At 53.7% G+C, this 20,315-nt stretch overlaps 1 protein-coding gene across 6 annotated transcripts in view; it reads right to left on the reverse strand.

Annotated features, from left to right (window-relative positions):
* Positions 1-18,671, reverse strand: part of ELAVL3 (ELAV like RNA binding protein 3) — a 24,538-nt gene extending 5,867 nt beyond the window's left edge. For 2 of the 6 annotated variants that reach the window (XR_007949528.1, XM_051971588.1), the window contains exons 1-7: positions 18,191-18,671; positions 13,025-13,244; positions 12,310-12,413; positions 10,932-11,085; positions 3,949-4,174; positions 3,206-3,244; positions 2,222-2,579 (exon numbers count right to left, since the gene is read on the reverse strand). Coding sequence is in view for 5 of the 6 variants with exons in the window: in XM_051971588.1 (XP_051827548.1) it covers positions 2,228-2,579; positions 3,206-3,244; positions 3,949-4,174; positions 10,932-11,085; positions 12,310-12,413; positions 13,025-13,244; positions 18,191-18,199 (1,104 nt within the window). In the remaining variant the exon portion in view is untranslated. Of the gene's footprint in view, positions 1-2,221; positions 2,580-3,205; positions 3,245-3,948; positions 4,175-10,931; positions 11,086-12,309; positions 12,414-13,024; positions 13,245-14,276; positions 14,358-18,190 lie in introns of those variants that run through there. The other 4 variants (XM_051971591.1, XM_051971592.1, XM_051971590.1 and 1 more) reach the window with 4 other exon arrangements.
* Between the last annotated feature and the right edge of the window lie 1,644 nt (positions 18,672-20,315).

The following is a 20,315-nucleotide window of genomic DNA, read 5'->3' on the forward strand; positions in this document are numbered from 1 at the left end:
TCAGGCCCCCACAGCACCAGGGCCAGGGCTTGTCCACTAGGGGATGGGGAGGGGTGTTGGCTGCCCGAGGTCTGGGGGACAGTCTCACCGCCTGCCTCCCAGAGAGAGAGGCAGGTCTCCTGTGGCCCAGCCCCACAATGCGGGGAATAGGGATGGAAGAGTGGTGTCTGGGAGACCAGGACTGTGTAGCTGAGGGGAGTGGCCGGCACTGACCCTATGCCTTTGGGACCACAGGGTTTGGGGGATGAGCTCCCTCCCATCCTGACTCCCACTGGTTAGGGGAGGGACAACGTTCTTCCCAAACAGTATGGTCGCTGCTCCCACAGCCCTGACCCTGACTAGGGCTGAGATCCGGCTCTGCGCCCCTCTTGGCACTGGCCCCGGCCCCACTAGTTCTAGGGAAAGAGGGGTAGTGGCAGAGGAAGAACAAGGAGCCCCTGACCCCCCCACGCCCCGCTCTCTCGGGCTCCCCAGAACGAGCCCCAGCACCGGGTCCCGGCCGGAAGTTACCGGGGCCTGGCTTGGGCCCCCGAACCAGGAGGAGCTGGGAGGCCGCCCAGCTCTGCGCTCCGACCTAAGGCCGGGGGAGCCCCACGCTGACACAAGGGGAGGAGGAGATGGCTGGGGCTGGGGAGCGTGGACCTTTGGCCCCTCGGGGCTAAGCCCAGGGAGGCTGAGTGTCCCTCTGGTCCCTGGTCTGGCCCCAAGGTTAGTTCTGAGCTAGTATGTTAAGTCCTTCCATTATGGGGCTCCCTTGAAGGGAACCTTGAGGCAGTTTCTAGAAAGGGAGGTGACCAGAGAGGGAGTGTCTGTGTGGTCATGTGTGTGTCTGCGTGTATGTGTGGTGGAGGTGTCTCTGACAGTGTGTGTGTGTGTGAGAGATCCTGTGTGACTGATGGCCCCTCCAGTGTGTGTGATATAATTGTGATCCTGTGTGTGTGCGTGCGTGTGTGTGTGTGTCCTGTATGACACTCCCAGGGTGCCCTTGGAGAGCCCCTCCCCTCCCCCTCCAGGCCCCAACCTCAGCCCCATCAGCCTCACCTGCCAAAAAGCCTCTCTTTTTTTTTTTTTGTCTTTTTGTCTTTTTTTTTTTTTGTCAAGTTCAAGAATCCCCAGTAAAAATTCTCCACAAGGTCTTTTTCCCTTTTTACAAAAATAGAGTTTTCTTTTTTTTTCCCCTTTTTTTCCATTGTGTTTCTGTTTTCAGCTTCTCCCCCCCACCCTCCTCCCACCATCTCCTGGGGCCAGGCCCCCTTCTCAAGGTCTCTTTTTTTGGGGATTTTTAAACCTGTTCCTTTGCCTCCCTCACCCCTCCTGGTCCTGGGGCCTGGAAGGGCAGGGGTCCCAGGCAGAATCTGCCCAGGATGATGGGGGGCCCTGAACCCCCACTTCCTCTGACTCCCCAGCCTCGGCTAAACCACCAGGTTTTTGCGTCTTCGGTTTTTGTTTTGCCAAAATAAAAGAGAAAAAAAAACTTTCAGAATGACTGAAACCCAAGAGCTCAGTGCTCGGGAAGATCGAGAGAGAGTGAGCGAGTGAGCCAGTATCTGGGGGGAGGGCAAGAAAAAAGGGGGGGTTCAGGAGGGGCCCATCCCCACCCCCAGCCCCTCTCTAAGGCCAGCACCTTCCCCGCTCCAAACCTAATCCCGCTCCCTAGTCCCCGGGAGGTTATGGGGCAGAGAGGGGAGGGGGCCATTCTTTCCACCTTCCGGTTTCCGGGCCGGAGAGGGAGGTTCTGGCGCCCCCCAGCCCCCGCCCCGCCCCTAGCAGCAGTGGCTGCAGCGTGTCCTCCTGTCTGTCAGTCGACATCTGTCACGCTGCAAGGGAGGGGGGGAGGGGAGCAGAGGAGCAGGGGGGCCAGGTGGGGGAGCGGGGGAGGGGGGAAGGGGAGGGATGTTCCCGTAGGAACACACTGGTGGGGCCAGGGCTAACACTGGTGGGTCCAAGGGCTGCTGCTGGGGTGGGTTAAGGGTCGGGAAGGGGGAGTCGGGAGGGCGACCTAAGTTTGGGTGGCTGCTTCCTTCTCCGTGGGGGTGGGGGCGGGGTCTGTTCAGACGTCCGCCCGTCCATCTGTGAGTCTGGCCAGTCGCCCCCGCCCCCCACCTCCCCAGCCTGGCCCGGCTCCGATTCTCGGCCCTGCCCCCCCACTCGCACCCCGGCCTGTCTGCCGCCCCGGCCCGTCCCGCCCCGCCCAGCCCGCCTGGCCCACCGGCCCACCCACCGGCGCTCACGCCTTGTGCTGCTTGCTGGTCTTGAAGGACACCTGCAGGATGCGGTCGCCCAGGCGGTAGCCGTTGAGGCTGGCGATGGCCATGGCCGCCTCGTCGTAGTTGGTCATGGTCACGAAGCCGAAGCCTTTGCACTTATTGGTGGTGAAGTCGCGGATGACCTTGACGTTGGTCACGGCCCCGAAGGGCCCGAACAGCTGCCACAGGACGCTCTCGTCCGCCTCCGGGGACAGGTTGTAGACGAAGATGCACCAGCCCGCGCCCGACGCGCCCCCGGACAGGCTCACCCCCGCCAGGCTGCTCATGCCGTCGATGGTGATGGGCGAAAACCTGGCGATGAGCGACAGGGGACTACTCTGGGTGTAACGCGGGTGTCCGGCCGGGGGGGCCGGGAGCCAGCCCGACCACGAGGCTGGGGGCAGCGGGGAGGGGGCGGGGCTGCGGGGGAGGGGCGCGAACGGGGAAACGGGGCGGCGGGAAGATGGGACCGGGAACCAGAAGGCACTGGGGGGGAGGGGGAGGCAGGGATGGGAAACCGGGAACCAGAAAACCAGCCGAGGCAGACAGGACGGGCAGAGGCGGGGGCACCAGGTCCAGATGGGAGAAAGAAGTGCTGGGGAACGGGGAGGGGCCAGAGAAGGCAAGATGGAAAAGGGGCCTGGGGGCCGGAGGGGAGATGGGGTGAGGGGAGGAGGGGCCAGGTGCAGCTGGGGCTGGGGGGGGGGACCTGGATGGGGCTAGGAGCTGCTAACAGCACGGAGACGGGAGCTGGGTGCTAGGGATGGGGGGGAGAGCTGGGAGAGGGAAGAGGGGCTCGGAGTCCATGAGAAAGCTGGGAGGACAGACACAGGGAGCCCCTGCACCCAGGAAGGGGGTGAGCTTGCTGCATGGAGGTAAGGGAAACGGAAAGAGATCAGGGGGTCCCCAGGTTGGGGGAGGGGGGATCGGAAAGGAGGGGCCCTGGGGGAGCCAGTTACCTCTTTACGCCATAGGCCATGTTAAGCAAATTGTCCAGCCTGTGGGAGGGAGGGAGGAAGGTCAGTGGCCAAATTCGGGGTCGGGGAGGTAAAGCATATCCCAGGTGGGGGACACAGACGCAAGGTGCATGGGGCTGTCTGAGGGGGGAAGGCCCCAGGACTCACAGACCAACGCGGGCGGCTCAGAGGGTTGTCCTCAGCGCTCCCCCCCCCCCAGCCGGGGCACCGCCTGGCACGGAAGCTCACATGGCCCGGCCTGAGTCTGGGCGCCCTTGTGTCCGGGATCTAGGACGTCTCCCCTCCCTGCCTGGTTTCCTTCCTCACTGAGCAGCTAGCCTGGGCCAGGGCGGAGATCATGGGGGGGGGGGGCGCGCACGGGGCGGGGGGGGCTGCACAGGGCGGGGGGGGGGGGCGCGCACGGGGCGGGGGGGCTGCAGAGGGCGGGGGGGCGCGCACGGGGCGGGGGGGCTGCACAGGGCGGGGGGGGCGCGCACGGGGCGGGGGGGCTGCACGGGGCGGGGGGGCGCGCACGGGGCTGGGGGGCTGCAGAGGGCGGGGGGGCGCGCACAGGGCGGGGGGGGGGGGGGGCTGCAGAGGGCGGGGGGCGCGCACGGGGCGGGGGGGGGGGCTCTCTGTAAGAACCGGGCCTGCTGTGCGGAGGCGGAGCCCGGCTCTTGCACGGGGGTAGGCTTTGATGATGGGGGGTGAGAACAGGGTGGGGGTCCTGGCCCCAGGTATCTCACCTGAACCTCTGTGTCTGGTGGTGCAGGGGTCCTGCATACCGCCGCGCGGAGGACTGGTAAAGGTGTGTGAGCAGGGCCTGGCCCGTCTTCTGGCTGGGGTTGTTGGCGAACTTGACAGTGATGGGCTCACTGGCGCCTAGCGGCTTCTGCCCATTCAGGCCCTTGATGGCCTCTTCTGCCTCAATCCTCTTGTCAAACCGGATGAAGCCCACGCCCCTAGACACACCTGTGCAGGAGGGGGAGTGGGTGAGGAGCCCTGTGGGGGGAGGGGCTCTGACAGCCCCCTACCCTGTGATGTGCCAAAGAGGGAGGGAGAGACAAGGGGGGGAACTCTGATGCCCTTAAACCCCAGGACACAGGTGGGTTCTGGTGAGGAAGAAAAGGGGAAATTGTCAAAAAATAAAAAAATGTAAATAAATAGCTCACATTTCTACAGGGCTTTGAGGTCTGCAAAGCACTTTACCCACAACTCTGTGAGATTTCTCACTGAATCCAGTGTCCTTTGCACAAAGCCATATTACATCTCAAAAAAGAACCCCACTTGGGAATACACAGAGAACCACTTGAGATCTTTTAAATACATGTACAGAAGTTGAAAGCAAGGTTAGGTAACAGAGAATGAGTTTCAAAGAGTGGCAGGTCCTATAAAAATAGTCTTAGGAAATCAATGATAAAAAGTTTTTCTTTTTTAAAGTAAATTTTATTGATATTTTTACATTTCCTACATTTCCCAGTTGATCTCTTCTCTCCTGCCCCCCTCCACCTCCCAGAGAGCCAGCCTTTATAAAAAAAAAAAAAAAAAGAATGCAAAAGATGGGGGAAGAGAGCAGTTCAGCAAAACTAATCAATACATCCGGGAAAAGTCTGACATTATATACAGTGGCCACACCCATATCCCCCCCTCCTCCCCACTATATAATGAACAGAGGGGAGATGGTTTTTATATCTCTTCTTTTGAGCCAAACCTGGTCATTAAAATTTCATAATATTCAGGGTTAGTTGTTCTGTTGTTTTCTCCATTTACACTGCTGTGGTCATTGCGTGTATCTTTTTTCCCTGTTTCTGCTTACTTTGTTTTGCATCCATCCATTAAGTCTGCCCCTGCTTTTCTGTATCCATCTTTTTCTCACAGCACAGAAATATTCCCTTACATCCACATCCCACATTCACTCCCCCAATCCATGGACATCTACTTGATTTCCAATTCTTCAAGAGTACAGAAATTAGTGACACTTTTTTGTGTGTCAGTCAATCCAACCATAAAACATTTCCAAAGCACCTACTGTGTGCTCCGTGCATTGTGTTGGGTGCTAGGGATGCAAGGACAAAAACCAAAAAATCCCTGCTCTCCAAAGCCTTATGCAGAAAAAAACATGAAAAGAAAGTAGATGCCCATTGACTGGGAGGGGACTAAACAAATTCCGTTGTGTGGACATAATGAGATGTTACTGAACTGTAAGAAATTACGGATATGATGAATAGGGAGAAATGTGGGAAGACAAATGAGATGATGCAAAGGGATGTGAGCAGGAAAGAGAAGCAAACCTGGAGGAAGCAGAGCTAAATGAGGAAAACAGTGGACACAAAGACCATAATAACAACATGGACAGAAAGAACAACCACCACAACAACAAAATCCACAAAATTCAATTCTGTGAAATTATAGCTGACCAAGCTTGGCCCCAGAGAAGAATACACCTACCCCACAAGGGTGGAACAACTGCAGGAGATGGCCTAAGTCGACGTGTTGATTAGTTTTGTTCAATTGTGTCCCCCCCCACCCCGCTTTGGTCTTTATTATTATTATTTTCTTATAAGATCTTGTAAGGGATGGCTCTCTGGGAGAGAGATGAAGAAGACTGATAGCATTAGAAATGCAGGTGATGCAAAAACAAAATACAATAGTAAAAATTTCCATTAAAAATGACGATTTCTTTCCCCATTGCCTATTCTAATTCCTTTGGGGGAAAATCACAATTTTCAGAGTTGAAAACACAGCATTGATTTTTTGAAGACCAGCTGCTATATGAAGCTTTAAAAGCCAGGTTGAAGGGAAAAGAAAAAATCAAAGATGGGAGCCCTTTTTTCACAATGAGGGAGACACTAAGAAGGGGCAACAGATAAACTGAAAAGCTATTTAACTCTTATTTTGTTTCCTTTTTCTCCAAAGAGAATTGTCTTTTAACTGAGGCTAGACTAAATCCGGACAGAGAGGACCATGGTAAGGTAAGCCTGTAGCCATCCTCAGCTGAGCTCTAGTCATTAATGTATGATATTAAGTAGCATTTATAGAATTCTTGAAGGTTTGAAAAGTGTTTTACATATATTATCTCATTTGAGCCTCACTATCATCATCATCATCATTATTGTTATTACTATTGCTATTATTATCCCCATTTTACACGTGAGGAAACTGAAGCTGAGAAATGTAATGGTTGGTAAATGTCTTGAGTCAGGATTGGAATTCCAATCTTCCTGACTCCAACTTTCACTCCACTGCTCTACCCTGGCTCATGTGCTAAGTCTATTTAATGGACTTAAAGGAATCAGTGCAGAACACAACAAATATGGAAATATACTTAAAAGGATTGCCATGTTTAACCTATATCAGATTCCTTAGCTCTTCAGGAGAAGAAAAGTAAGGAAGGAAAGGAGAAAACTTTGGAATATGAATTATAAGTATTCAGAAAAAAATGCTATTGCGAAAAAAAGATCAGAAAATCAAGGTACCGAAGGAACTGAAGAGTCTGAGTGATGAGTATTTGTTAGGGATCTCTGAAAAGTCATGCAGAATTTGCAGGAAATCTGCCCTTCAAGGATACTAAAGACAGTAAGAAAGATTCTATGTAAAGCAAAATATTAATGACATTATTTTTTTTTTTTGTGGTAGCAAAGAATTGGAAACAAAGTGATACCCATCGGCTGGGAAAGGACTAAACATATAGTGATTAGATGTAATGAAATATTGCTGCCACACAAGAAAGAAAGAACAGGAAGAATTCAGAGAAGCCTGGGAAGACATCTAACAAGTCAGCAGAACCAGGAAAACAATATACAAAATGACTATAACAATGTAAATGGAAAGAACAACAACAACAAAAACCCTTTGGGTTCTTTCATTGAAATGAACAAGGTTGATCCCAGAAAGGAGCAGAGAAAATAAAACTCTTTTTTTTGGCCAAGGTAGAGAACTATTTTAGAATGGAATATTGTATATACTGTCAGACTACACTGGTGTTTCTGACCTGCCTTCCCCCTACTCATCTTTTTAATTCTTTGTTAAGAGAGATGGGTTCCTGAGGAGGAGCGGGAGGAAGAACTTATTTGAAAATGAAGGTAATGTAAAACCAAAAGATCTAACAATTAAGTATTTTTTTTAAACCCAAAAACAATGGAGAGTAGGAAATGTATTGGACTAGAGAGAGGCAAATGTCCTGATTTTCAACAAGGCAAGAAGTGAAGCGTTTTCAGACTCAAGATCTATCTAAGCTTAACATTGATTCCTGACAGTATTCTGGAATGATTACAGAGGCGGTTTGTGAGTACTTACAATGGAAAGTAGCAGTCACTAAAAGCCAAGAATGGGTTCTCGAAGGGCAGTCTAAAAGCTTTTCTTTTTTTGACAGTGTTATTTGAATGATTAAAATGGAGAGTGACATCAACATCTCTACCTCAATGTCCCACAGGCATCTCAAACTCAACATGTCTAAACCGTCCTATTTTCCCTTAAGCCCCTCCACCTAAAATCTCCCCTCCAAAAAAAAGGGCATTACTATGCTTCATTTCATAAATGTCACTCACAATCATTTTTACTCGGGCTTCACATAGCCAATTAATTGCTAAATCTTGTGTCAGGCTTCTTAGCATTTCTCACCTCTCTCCTTCTCTTTACTTATATGGCTGCCATGATATTTCAGGACCTCATTTCTTCTCACCTAAACTAGTACGATTATTTACTGAATGTAAGGTCTCTTTACATTCAATCTCCTCTCGCCAATACCTCATAAATCTGACAAATTGATCTTTTTAGTTTGGATCACCCCTAATTCTCTTGCTCAAAAAAAACTCAGGGGCTCCCCATTCCTGTAGAATAAAATATACATTCCTCTCTTTGGTATCTAAAGCCCTTTACAATCTGGTTCCAGATCAGCTTTTCTTAGGTTGATTACAAATCACTGCCCATCACACACAGTGACTGTAGCTCCCACTTCAGAGCCTCGATATACTAGCTGTCTCTAGTACTATGATTTCCCTTTTCCTCCCCAACTCTTAGAATCCCTTGTCTCTCTTCGGGTCTCAGCTCTCTATGAATTTTTTCGGGAGGCCTTTCTCAATTTCCCCGGGTATTCCTTCATCCCTAAATCACATTTCTTTTGCATTTATCTTCTCTCCTTATATCTGTGTGTATCGCCACAACATAATCTAAGCTCCTTCAGAGAGAATCTGTTTTACTTTTATACGTACTGCACTGGTGCAACAGTGAATACTTAAATACTGGTTGGTTGACTGATTGATGTATATAAGTCTATCTAGATTTCTGCAAGCTTTTAGCAATCTCTCTCATGAAAATCCTTTAGGACACGATGTAGGCTAGATAAAGAGGTTTCTGAAATTATTGAATGACGGGGCTCAAAAAGTGATGACTGATGCACTGAGGTCCATCTAGAGAGAGATCTATAGTGGAGGGCCCCAGGGACCTGGCCTGGGCTTTGGATTCTTAAATATTTTTATCAAAGACTGGGCTCTTGAAAGCATAGATGGCATACTTATCAACGTTCAGGCAACAATGCTGAAATCAGTCAAAACCATTTATATACTACGGGACAGAAAGTCTATAGTTACTTTTCATGCCTCAAAACCAACCCCTCCTGGGACCTTTGCACTTATGTGGCTCAACCTTCCAAGAGACTCAAGACATAAAACCTGACTCATATTGATATTTCAGCCTTTATCCATCTTCATTTCTTCTCAGTTGACAAAATCCTACAATCCCTCTTCCTTCTACTTTCTTGTATTGTTTTCATTCCTGAGCTCTTTCCCTCTTTGGGACCACTTAGGACCCTTCACTGACTTGTCCCTAAAGTTTCTCCCCAGTGGAGCCTATCTTTCAGAATATTGTAAGAGGAAACTATTCTGTACGTGTGATCCTGCTATTCAACTGGCCTTTCACTAGCCATCAAGAAAAAGCATCATCTCTTAGGATGAAATTCAAGAACTTTACAACCTAGCTCTGAATAGCCTCTTCCAGCCTTGACTCATGATCAGTGAGTGAGTCAATAAATAGTTATTAAGTCCCTACTGTATGCCAGGCATTATTTTAATATTTCCAATATTCTAGAATCCTAAAACATCTTGGCTAGAATGATGAGCCAAAGCCCAAAAGATCTGACGTCAGTCACTTGTATGATTCTGGACAAGTAATTTTCCATCTCTGGGAAGCCTCTTCATCTGAAAAATGAGGGAATTGTGCTGGATGACCTCTGAGATATCTTCCTTCTCTGAATATATGCTCCTAAGAGGAAATTTAGTAGGAACAAAGGACTTAAGTCCTACTCTTGGTACACACAAGTCACAATTACAGAGGACAGGTATGACTGTATGTGGATCTTTGCATTTGAATGTAGTATAAATCTCACTATTAGTTAAAGTCTAACATAATGGAGATAAAAAAATCTCATGTGCTGTAGTAGAGACAGTGGAGACCAGAGGCTAGAATATTGATGATGGAGTCAGGAAGACTTGGGTCTGTCACTCTCTAGCAGTGTGAGCCTGGGCTCATATAACTTCCATGAGTCTGTTTTTTCATCTGTAAAATGGGGATAATAATAGCACCTGTCTCCGGGGGACTAGTGGTGAGAGTCAAATGAGATAATGTGTATCAAATGCCCTAGAAACGGGAGTTGTTATCATTCCATTGTCCAGAGTACTACTAGGTTCTGTCTCAGATCGGGACAGGCTGTATCTGGAGAGCTATCTCCAGTCCTGGGTACCACAAAAGAGGAAGAGACTAACAGACTGGAACATGTCCAAGGAAGGTGACCAAGAGGATGGTTCACTTAGGACATGTGAATGTCCTGTTCTTTACATTAATTGAAAGAACTGTGCATAGTTAATATGGAGAAGAGAAGGGGGTGAGGGAATAGAACTGTTTTTCAAGTATTTGAAGGATATGGAAAAAGAAATAGATTCAGTCTACTTAATCCCCAGGAAAAGGACTAGGAACTCTGGGTAGAGGGTGCAGAAAGACACTTAAGTGTGTGGAAAGAATTTCCTAATAATTAGAACAGTCCTGGAGTGAAGATTTTCGGGTAGATGAGTAACAGGTCAGGGAAATGCCTATTTGGACACAGGTTTTATTAAATGATCTCTGAGATTCCCTTCTAACTGTGATTTCTGTGACTCTGTGGTGAGGGAGATAATTTGAGGCTTCTATCCACCCCCCTCCCCCACTGCCCTATGCCCATTGGCACATGTATAGGGGAAGAGAGACCGGAGACAAAGAATCCCCCCTCCCCCCCAAGTGCCTGAGGTACCAGATCAGTGACTCTGATCAATACCTCAATCGATGCCCTGCAAAGTGCAGCTCATCGACCAGTTCTGCCCTGAGCAGGAGACAGGGGGGGGGCCTTTGCTGTGGCACGTGGCCTGAGTGTCTGGAGCTGGGGACTCAGACCCCCTTCACTCCGATGCCCCCTGAGCCTGGGACCATCCCTCGGAGTCGCTTCCTTCTCCAGCCCTCCTACCCCTGCCCTGCCCCCTTTGCTGGGGGCCTGCTCGGCAGGCTGGCGCGGTGGGCCTGCAGGAGTCAGGGCCAGGTGGGGGGAGGGTCCAGAGTTAGGTGGGCGGATGCCTTGGGCCAGCCCAGACCTCAGTTTCCCCTGGACCTAATCTCTGCTCTGGGGGGCTCTGAGGGGCTCCCCGCTCCCACGGGTTCTTCCCCCTCCCCCCCTCGGGCCGAGTGAGGCGGGGTGGGCCGTGCTGACCTGTGACCTGATCTACGAGGATTCGGGAGGTGATGATGCGCCCGTACTGGGAGAAGAGCTGCTCCATTTCCTTCTGGCTCATGGTCTTGGGGAGGCCACTCACATACAGGTTGGCATCTCTGATGGAGGCTGAGCTGGGCCGGGCGTAGGACACCTGGGGGCATTAGGGACCCATGCGGGATCCAGGGCCAGCGGGAGTGAGGGGTAACCCCTGGCTTAGCGGTCGCTTGCCCACCCCCCGCCCCTCCCTTCCCGTTCTGCAGACAGGAAACTGAACACTAGTCTGGGCAGAAAGGGGCCTCCCTAGAGTCACAGCAGGTCAGGAGCGGGCGCCCGGCTCCCGAGGCGAGCCCCGCGGCTGCAGGCCCCTGTTTGCTAAGAGCCTCCACGGCCCCGCGGGCAGATGCCAGTCCCTGACACAGGAAGTTGGGGGACAGCACTTTTGGGGGGCCGCACTGCTAAGTTTCCGGGGAAACTCCGATCAGACTTTTCTCCTCCACCTCCGGGGGTGGGGGAGCACGGGCGCCTCGATTCTGAGGAGACCCCTCCCCCGTGGTGTGGAGAAGCGTCTCTGAGCCTCTCTCGCCCCCACCCAGCTCTCCAGGGCAGGGACCCCTTTCCCCTCTAGTCAGAGAGAGACAGTCACACAGACAGGAGCAGGAGAAAGGCAGACGGGGACAGAGGGGGAACAGTTAGGAAGGAGAGAGACAAAGATATGCAAATGAGAGAGAGAGCGAGAGTTAGGGAGAGAGGGAGGGAGGGGACGCAGAGGGAGGAAGAGAAGGGAGAGGAGGGAGGGAGACAGACAAAGACAGACGGACTGGGACAGGAGACAGAGACATATTGTCGATGAAACAGAAACAGACCTGAAGAGAGATGGAAGGGTGGAGGGAAAGCCCTGGGTGGGGGGTCTTGACCCAGGGTTTGACCCTGCTCTCTTCTGAATCAACAGAAGCCCAGGTGTCCAGAAGCGGGGCCTCCCACTCCACACAGTTCCTTCCCTTCTCTGATACAACTGTGGCCCTCCCCCTCCGCGCCCCCACCCCCGACCCCGCCAAGCTCACACACTCGCTCACTTGATCGATCACACACACACTCACTCCCTCACACTCACACAGAAGCAAAAACTCACACGGACACAGACAAAGGGGGAGGGGCGGGGCCTGTGGTCACTAATCCCCCTTCCCCCCACCATGCCCTAATTAGGCAGCTCAGGCACCAGATGGGCCCCTCCCTCCATTTCCATGACAAAACCATGGAAAGTGCCAAGCCTGTCCCCTCCCCCATCCCTGACCCCGGGTCAGCCTTCTGTCCGCCCTGCCTGGGGCGCAGGGGGCTGACCCCGTTTCGGGGAGCAGGCCGAACACAGGGGGCTGACCTTGATGGTCTTGGTCTGCAGCTTGAGGCCATTGAGGGTGTTGATGGCTTTGTCCGCATCATTGGGGTCCACATAATTCACGAAGCCATAGCCCAAGCTTTGCCCTGGGGAGGGGGAGATCCAAGGAAGGGATGGGGGTATTAGAGGGGGACAATTAGCCTTAAGGCCGAAGTCTTCGCAGCCGGGAACAGAATCCCCTAACATTAGCTATCATTTATTTATATGGGGTTTTAAGGTTCACAGAGTACTTATAACATCTCATTTGATAGATCCTGCAATCTGAAACAGATTATCCCCAAATCCCAAACTCAGATCTCTCAAAATCCGAGCCTCTAAGCTCTCAAATCCTCAGCCTGGCAGGACAGTGACACCGGGCCAGGATTCCAAAGCATCCCACTTTCTGGCCTGTGGCTCAATCCCACTACCCCTTTTTCTACCTTGGACACCCACGACCCCTCTGGCTCCCTGACCCCTCCCCCTTTCCTGGATCAGCATCTGTAACTTCATACCCCCCATGACCTTACCCCTCAACCCCGGGACCATCTGTGAGCTCCTTCCTTCACTCCCTCCCTAGGACCACCTGTGATTTCCCCCCTCCCCACGGCCTCCCACTAGGACTTTGTCTTACAGGCTAACTCCCGGCCCCCTTTCTCCTTTTCTTCCCTTCTCCAGGCCGACGTTGTCCCGGGGGCCCTTCCCGCATCGGGGCCCTCACCTGTGATCTTGTCTCGGACCAGCTTGCACGACTCGATCTCCCCAATGCTGCCAAAGAGGCTTTTGAACTCCTCCTGCGTCATGTTCTGGGGCAGGTAGTTGACAATGAGGTTGGTCTTGCTGTCGTCGGTGGCTCCGTTGGTGCTGACGAGCGGCCCATTGGGCAGGGCTGTAGGGGGGGGGCCGCCGGACACCTGAGTCTCCATGGTGCTAATTATCTGCTGGAGACAAAAGGAGCCATGCTGGGTGAGGGACCGTGGGAAGGGCGGGCTCGGAGACCGAGGACCCAGACTTCAGACCACCTGGACTTGCAGAGGGGAAGACCAGAGAAGAGAATATGGGGCCTTGGTGGCAGTCAGTCTGGGCTGCAGGGCCCCAAAGCCTCCCCACAAGTCCAGGGCGTGGGACAGTCATGGGGGAGGCCCCCCCATCTGCACACACACAGAGCCCCTCAGCGCCCCACATCCTGCCTTCCCTGCACCCAGAGAGGGCGTTTGTGGGGGCCTCCCTAGAAGGATGCTCTGGCCTGAGACTTTCTCCCACCATGCATCTCACCCCAACCCTGAGACTTAGCAGTTTCAGTTTCATCCAGGACTGAGCTGGCTAAGCCTCTAATGGGGATCGGATCAAGCCAGGATCCATCCCCTCCCTGCCCCGCCTGCTCCAGTCCAGCCTGGCATATGGCCCCTGTCGGGGGTGGGGGCGGGGGAGGGAGATTTCCATTGCTTGGGAGAACAGCCATATCCTGACCAGAGACAAACTCGGAAATAGTAAAAGACACAGAAAAACAAACACAGAGGCAGAGACATGGAGATGTACACCAGGGATGCCCAGAGAGCCAGAGACATGCATGGCCAGGGAAATGTGTGGGGAAATACCCAGACACGCTGAAACAGAGGCGAGAAACCCTGAGGATGTCCACAGACACACAGAGATCGTTTCAGAGAAAAGAGAATTAGGCATTCTCGAGAAAAACAAAAACAAAAAGGCCCCAAGCTTTCACATACTTTCTGTCTCATGTCTGTTCTCTGTCTTTGGACTGCAGAGGGAAGGCCTAGGCTGGTTGCCATGGAAATTCTTCCCTGGACTAAGGTGAAGCGCCCCACTACCCCAGTCCCAGCTCAGCTGACTATGTCCCCCTCCCCAACAAGTCAGAAACCATCTCCCAATATTGTAGGCACTTCTCCTCCCCCCTTCCTCCTCTAGGTTTGAAGTCAAAGAGCCTAGATTTGAATCTGGACTTTGTCACTTACTATATATGTGTGACTTTAGGCAAATTACTTCTCCACTCTGGGCCAAATCAGTTTGCTGCTCTGCAAGATGAGAGGATTGGACCAGATAACTGATAAGGTCTTCCAGCTCTAAATTCCACAATCTAAATCATGATGTCTTTCCTATACAGAGAAGTCCCCCAAACAGATGCCCCCCACGGAGTGAATCAGTGCTCCATACAGAAAGCACCTCCTTTAAGGAAGTAACATTTGGGAAGTACCATTTCAGCAACAAACACACCTGAGACATAGGAAGTTGAGATTCCCTAGCACAGAGAGATAGACACAGGGAGACAAATACAGAGACATAGACACACACAAATACCACCCGCCTCCCAACCCTTCCTCCTCCCAACAATGGGGCATTGAGTGGTGGCGTCAGCGGCACGAGGGCTGCCTGCCACCACCGGGCCTGAGGCTCTGGCATTCCCATTCCCGCACCCCCACCCCTTTATGCCTAGAGAAAAGGGGATCCTGGAGTTCTGGACTGGAGAATCAAGAAGCCTGGGTTACGTTTATGGTGTAAGGGTTTCTCTCCCTGACTACCTCTTCCTTCTTCACAGTCCTGCCTCAGTTTACTCTCAGAGTAGTCCTCTCTATGGTGTTTTAATATCTTCCTTTCTTGCCCCCATCCCCACCACCCAAAGAATCCTCGGTTCCTTAAGAAGGGCTGTGGATTTGATAAACTGAGTCTCCTCAAGGTTTCTTTTTCTCCAAAGGTCTGCCCCACCCATCTCACCTAACCTCTCAATAAACTGTGTTGGGGTTAGAGGGAGTTTCAGGGGTTACCTCCAACAATTCCAGATGCCTCCCAGTGTAGGATCTCTGATCATTTGTGAGTCCCCTTCTATATGACATTTTGCCTTGGTTTTTACTTAAGAAGGGAAGCAAAAACCGTAAAGTCTGACTTGGGGAATAGAGGCTTGGCTCTAGGAGAGGGTTTTCTCTGCACTCTCACTGATCTGTCTCTTTCATCACTAAAGAGAAGATGGGATGGGAAAGGAGCTTAGAAATACATTGTCTCCCAATTTCTAGGAATATATGAACCCTGGGCCTTTGGAGAGACAGGAGAATTGCTGGTTAAACCCAATCCTGGCTCCAGGATAAGAAGTCAGTATGAAACTTCACAGGCAAAAGATCCTGGTAGGGAGACAAGGGGAGCCAGAAAGAGACAGGGAGAGGAGCAGTATATACAGGCTAGAAAATAGAGGGAGAGAGGCGCCTTGAGAGGTTAGAGGAAGATAAGGGAGAGAGGGGCAGAAGAGCAGAAAAACAGACAGTTATAGAGGAGAGAAGGCAGGGCAGAGCAGGAATAGGAAAACAGAGGTGGTAAGGGGGAGGATGAGACAAGCAGGGAGCTGAGACAGACAGGGGGGGAAAGGACAAGAACAGAACAGGAGAGGGAAAAGGCACCTTGGCTGGAACGGAGACACTGGAGTAATGGATCCGAGAGCAGAGACTGGGCAGAGACATAGGGGCAGAGACAAAGCAAAGGGCAGGGATCAGGCAGGTACAAAGAGAGAGGGAAGGCTAGGGCTGGAGAACTAGGGGCAGAGCAAACTGGGGGACGAGGGTGGGAGATAGGGAGGTGATGGAAAACAGAGTCAAAGACAGAGAAGAAAAAGCGAGCCAAGGACAGATACAGGTCCAGAAATAGGTATTTAAGAGATAGAGCCAGCAAGAGAAGACGCAGAAAACAAAGGAAGTCCAGGTGCGGAAGGGAGGCCGAGAGAAAGAAGGCTGCGGGCAGGAAATCACTTGCGGGATGGGACTGCCTGCTGGGCGCTGGCTGTAGCTGCCTGGAACCCCAACGGGCTCGGGGCGGGGCCGGTGTGGGCGGGGCATTGAGGGGCGGGGCCGATGTGGGAGGGGCCCGGAGCCCGGGAACTGGCCAGCTCCCTGGTTGCTGAAAACCTTCAGGCCCAGCCCGGCGGGGCTAGGCACGGTGGGGTGGGGTCTGGTTGGGTGGGGTCTGGCAGGGCGGGGCGGGGCCGGAGCACAGCTACGCGAGCGCTTTCTGCAGCCCCCGCGCCCGCTCCTCCACAGCTCGGCCGGCTCAAGGTCACCCCCAGGCAGAGCCCGAACCCCTTCGCCCTAGGGCTCCCAGCTCAGCCCGAGGCCACTCCCCCTGCCGGTCACTGGTCTCGCTAGGTCCTAGGGATGGCGATTGAAGGAGGGGGTGCAGAAAGAAGGGTGTCCTTCAGACACGCCCTGGGCTGGGGGCGGAGGCTGGATGGCAGGTGGATTTGGGGGATAGAATAGAGCTCCCAGAGACCGACTTTTTCTCTGAAAGAACCTGAACTGAGACTGGGTGTGTGGGGAGGGGGAGGATCTAGGGTCTGCAGACCTGGGGTCTTCTGAAGAGTTTGGGGGCCGAGAGGCCCCCAAAACCTATTTTGGTTGGTCGGGAACTCTTGGAAGTCTCCAGGATTTGGGGGGTCATTGATGTGTGGTACCTCGAACTGGGAGGCTTGGTACCGGAGGTGGGGGCTCAGGGTCTTGGAGGGGCGTGGGGTTGGGTTGGTGCCTACCCCTGCCGCAGCCCTCCCTCCCCTCCTCTATTGCTGCATCGATGACCCTCACCCTCCATTCTCCACCCCCACTCTCGGTTCGTAGCCATCCCTGGAAAGAGGATGGGAGCCCCCACCCCTATGAACTCTCAGCTCCTCTTTCCTTCTTCCCACTCCCCCCCTCCTTCATTTCCCCCTCCCCCCTCCCCCCCGCCCAAACCCGAGGCGGCTGCGAAGGCGTCCGCGCAAGACGGCGGCGGCGGTGGCGAGAAGAGCCGAGAAACAAAGAGATGTCTCGGGCCGGGCCCGCGGCATTCCAGCAGGGCGGGCACAGCGCCCCCAGCCCCCCCCCCCCGCCTGGCCCCCGCCCCTCCTGCCGCAAGGTCGACCGGGCGGAGGACAAACACCGCCCCCCCCAGCCCCCGCCCGGCCCGAGACCCCAGAATCTCGATGTAACGACAGTCCTTGGACACACCCGCCGCCCCCCCCAAGACAGCAATAGCGCCCCCGCTCAGTAGCCCATTCCCTGAGTCTGCCACCACCGCTCCCCGGGGCCCTGCGCAGCGCAACGCAGCCCCACCCGGCCCTATTCCCCCATTCAGGCCCCATCTCTCCATCTCCCATCTCCCCGGGTTTCATCCCCCAAGGAAGCAGGTTCCCCATTGGATCTAGGCCCATATCTTCATCTCTTTTCTGTTTGCACCCCCTTTCAAACAAACCCATAACGCCGAAGCTGGAGCTTGGATCCAACCTATTATTTCCCTCCCCCCATCTCTGAGGCCCCATCCTCATCTCATTTTAGTCAACCCCCTCCTTTACCAGGACTTTCGACCCATCCCTATAGAGCATCCCCCCAATATCCTTCCCAAGATGATTTCTCCCCTAACCTGCGCTAGGAGTCGGGCCCAGCCCTGTCCGTGTCCCCCCCCCCCCTCCAATCTTCCAGGCAAGTTCCCACCCTCGGTTCCAATCTATTATATATCAACCTTTCTCTCCAATCCAGGCCCCATTTTCATCTCCCCCCCCCACTTCCCAGGCTGTCGAGCTCTGTTCTTTTCTCCCTAGGGCCCTCCATTCCCATCCCCCCCCCCGTTGTTTCCCCCTCCCTTCATCCTTCTAACGCTCGGGCCCTTTCTTACCCTCCCCCCACCAGGCCCATGAGGCTCCTGAGTCCGCAGCGCTTCAGCATCCTCAGGCAGGAGGAGGAGGGGGAGGGGACCCAGCTTGGCCTCACAGGATGGGGGTGGGGGGGGTGAGGTGGACGCCCAGCAAATCGACCCATTCTTCACTTCCCTCCTCCAAATGCCCTATCATCCTCCAAATTCGCCACCCCTCCCCCCCCACCCTGTCCCTTCGCGAGCCGCTCGGCGGACAGAGGATACCTACAGTGACCATTCTTCTGGGTCCGGCGGGCGCGGTTTTGGTTAGAGGCGGCTCTGGGGGGCCCGAATTCGGGCGTCCGTCAGCCCAGAGGCCCCGGCACCATGCGAGGCCCGCGGCCTGAGCTTCACCGCTCGTTAACTCCGGAGGCGGCCGCTCCCTCGAAGAGGGAAACTGGGGGATTATCGGGAGGACCGAGGATAGCAGCGGCAGCAGCGATCCAGGAGGCCCAACCCTGATGGGGAGGCGGCGGCCGCGGAGGAGGGAGAGGCGAGAGCGTGAAGATGGAGTTGGGGGGGCGGCGGCGTCGGGGGGGGCGGGGGAGCTGGTGACGCCCCCGGCTCTGCCCAGCTAGCTCTGGGATGCTAGGGGCGGGGGGGCCCAGGGGAGGGGGAGCTGCGGTTCCCAAAATAAATAGCGATGCTCCTCCCTAGCCGCAGCTGTAGCCGCCGCCCAGCCCCGGCCCCGGCCCCGGCCCTGCTTGTCCCCGCTCCCCGCCCGCCCGCCCGCCCCGGCCCCAGCCCCGGCCCGCGCTGTGAGCTGCGCGCTGTGTGTCGCGGCGCCGCCGCCCCCGGCCCTTTATACCACCAGCTGCCGCCGCCGGAGCAGCTCATTGGCTGTTCTGTGCAAGGGTTCCCCCCGCCTCCTCACCCCGCTACCCTGCTCCCCCTCCCGGCCCCCAGTCGGCTCGGCAGGTGGAGGCAGAGACGCGCCGTCCAGGCCCCCCGCAGTCCCGCTACTCCCCAAGCCTGACTTCAAGCCTCTCTCTTGAATTTTAGTCTCTCTCCTCCCTGATACTGCCCTATTCATTCCTTTCCCCTTATCCTCATCGACTCTTTGTAACCCGACAATTGTCCCCTTTGCTCTTTTCACCCTACGACGAGGTCAACGAGGGCAGTCCTGCAAGATTCAGCTAGAAAGTACTCTTGGGAATTCTGGAACCCTGTCTCTTCATATATGGGGTGGAAGAATGAATGCTGACTGAGTCTGGGGACGGGTATGAAACAAAGACCATTCCCTCGCAAGGGCACAATGATCGCAAGGAGCAGTGACCAAGTCCAGAGAAAGGGGAAATGCTCTTCTGTGACACGTTTAGGAAAGACTAACCAGTCTGCTATGTTTGGCTCTATATTCTTTTGCTTTTCTGCGTCTCTGCTCCAGTCTTCAATTCTATAAATATTTATTAGCATCATATATAAATAACTAGGGGAGGGGGATAAAAAATCTGTGCCCTGAAGGAGCTTACATTCTAATTCCTCTGTCTCCGCTTCTGTGTCCAGGCTCTTTTAGAAGTATTGGTAGACCGTGATGGAGGAGTCTGAGAAAGTCAAATTATTCTTGGTACAAAACAGTGCGTAGAAAAAACCATATCTTTCTCGGGACAAAAGGATAGAGACCCACCTGATATTTTTACAATGTTACCTTCTTTCAAATTCCGCATTCTATGTTGTTAAAGAGAAATCAGGAGTGACAGCCTAAGAAAGAGGACGTAGGCATCTGGATCCCGTCGAAAGAGGGAAAACTAGACGTGTTCATCAGCTCTGGAGCCTACATCTTGACCCCCGAAGTTCCCTGGCAAGGTGGGGCAGGTTGTGATTTGTGCTGTAGCGTACCCCGTCGGTCAGTGAGGCTAGAAAAGAAGGCTAGGAAGCAGTACTGAGCGATTCCGAAGGAAAAGTCCCCAGTAGCTCAAACTTAGCGCAAAAGATCGCTTGGAGATCCTCTAGACTGAAGAAAGGGCGGAGTGACAGAACCTGGCTTGGGCGGGGAAGGGAGTGGGGCACAGAACAACCTCTTCAGCCACTTACAGTGAGTCTCAGGGGCAACCCTAGGCCTCTGGATGGGGGGTGGGAAGAGAGGGGGAAAATCAACGCTTAGCCAATCATAACTCGAGGCCCAGAAAGCCTAAGAACCACGTGGATTCCCCCCCTCCCCACAAACTTAGGGTGGGCGGATCCTACATAAAAATGAACAGAGGTTCCCGGTTTCTAATTGGCAGGGTAAAGTACCGTCATACTCTCAGGCCCAGGGGAACCCAAGGCCACTCCTAACGGAGCCCGAGCTGAGCTTTTCGTGCATGTATACGTCCTCAAATATCTAGATAGATAACTGTATGAGTTCACGCATGTCC

The sequence above is a fragment of the Antechinus flavipes genome, chromosome 1, assembly GCF_016432865.1.
Source record: "Antechinus flavipes isolate AdamAnt ecotype Samford, QLD, Australia chromosome 1, AdamAnt_v2, whole genome shotgun sequence".
Classification (NCBI taxonomy): Eukaryota; Metazoa; Chordata; class Mammalia; order Dasyuromorphia; family Dasyuridae; genus Antechinus; species Antechinus flavipes.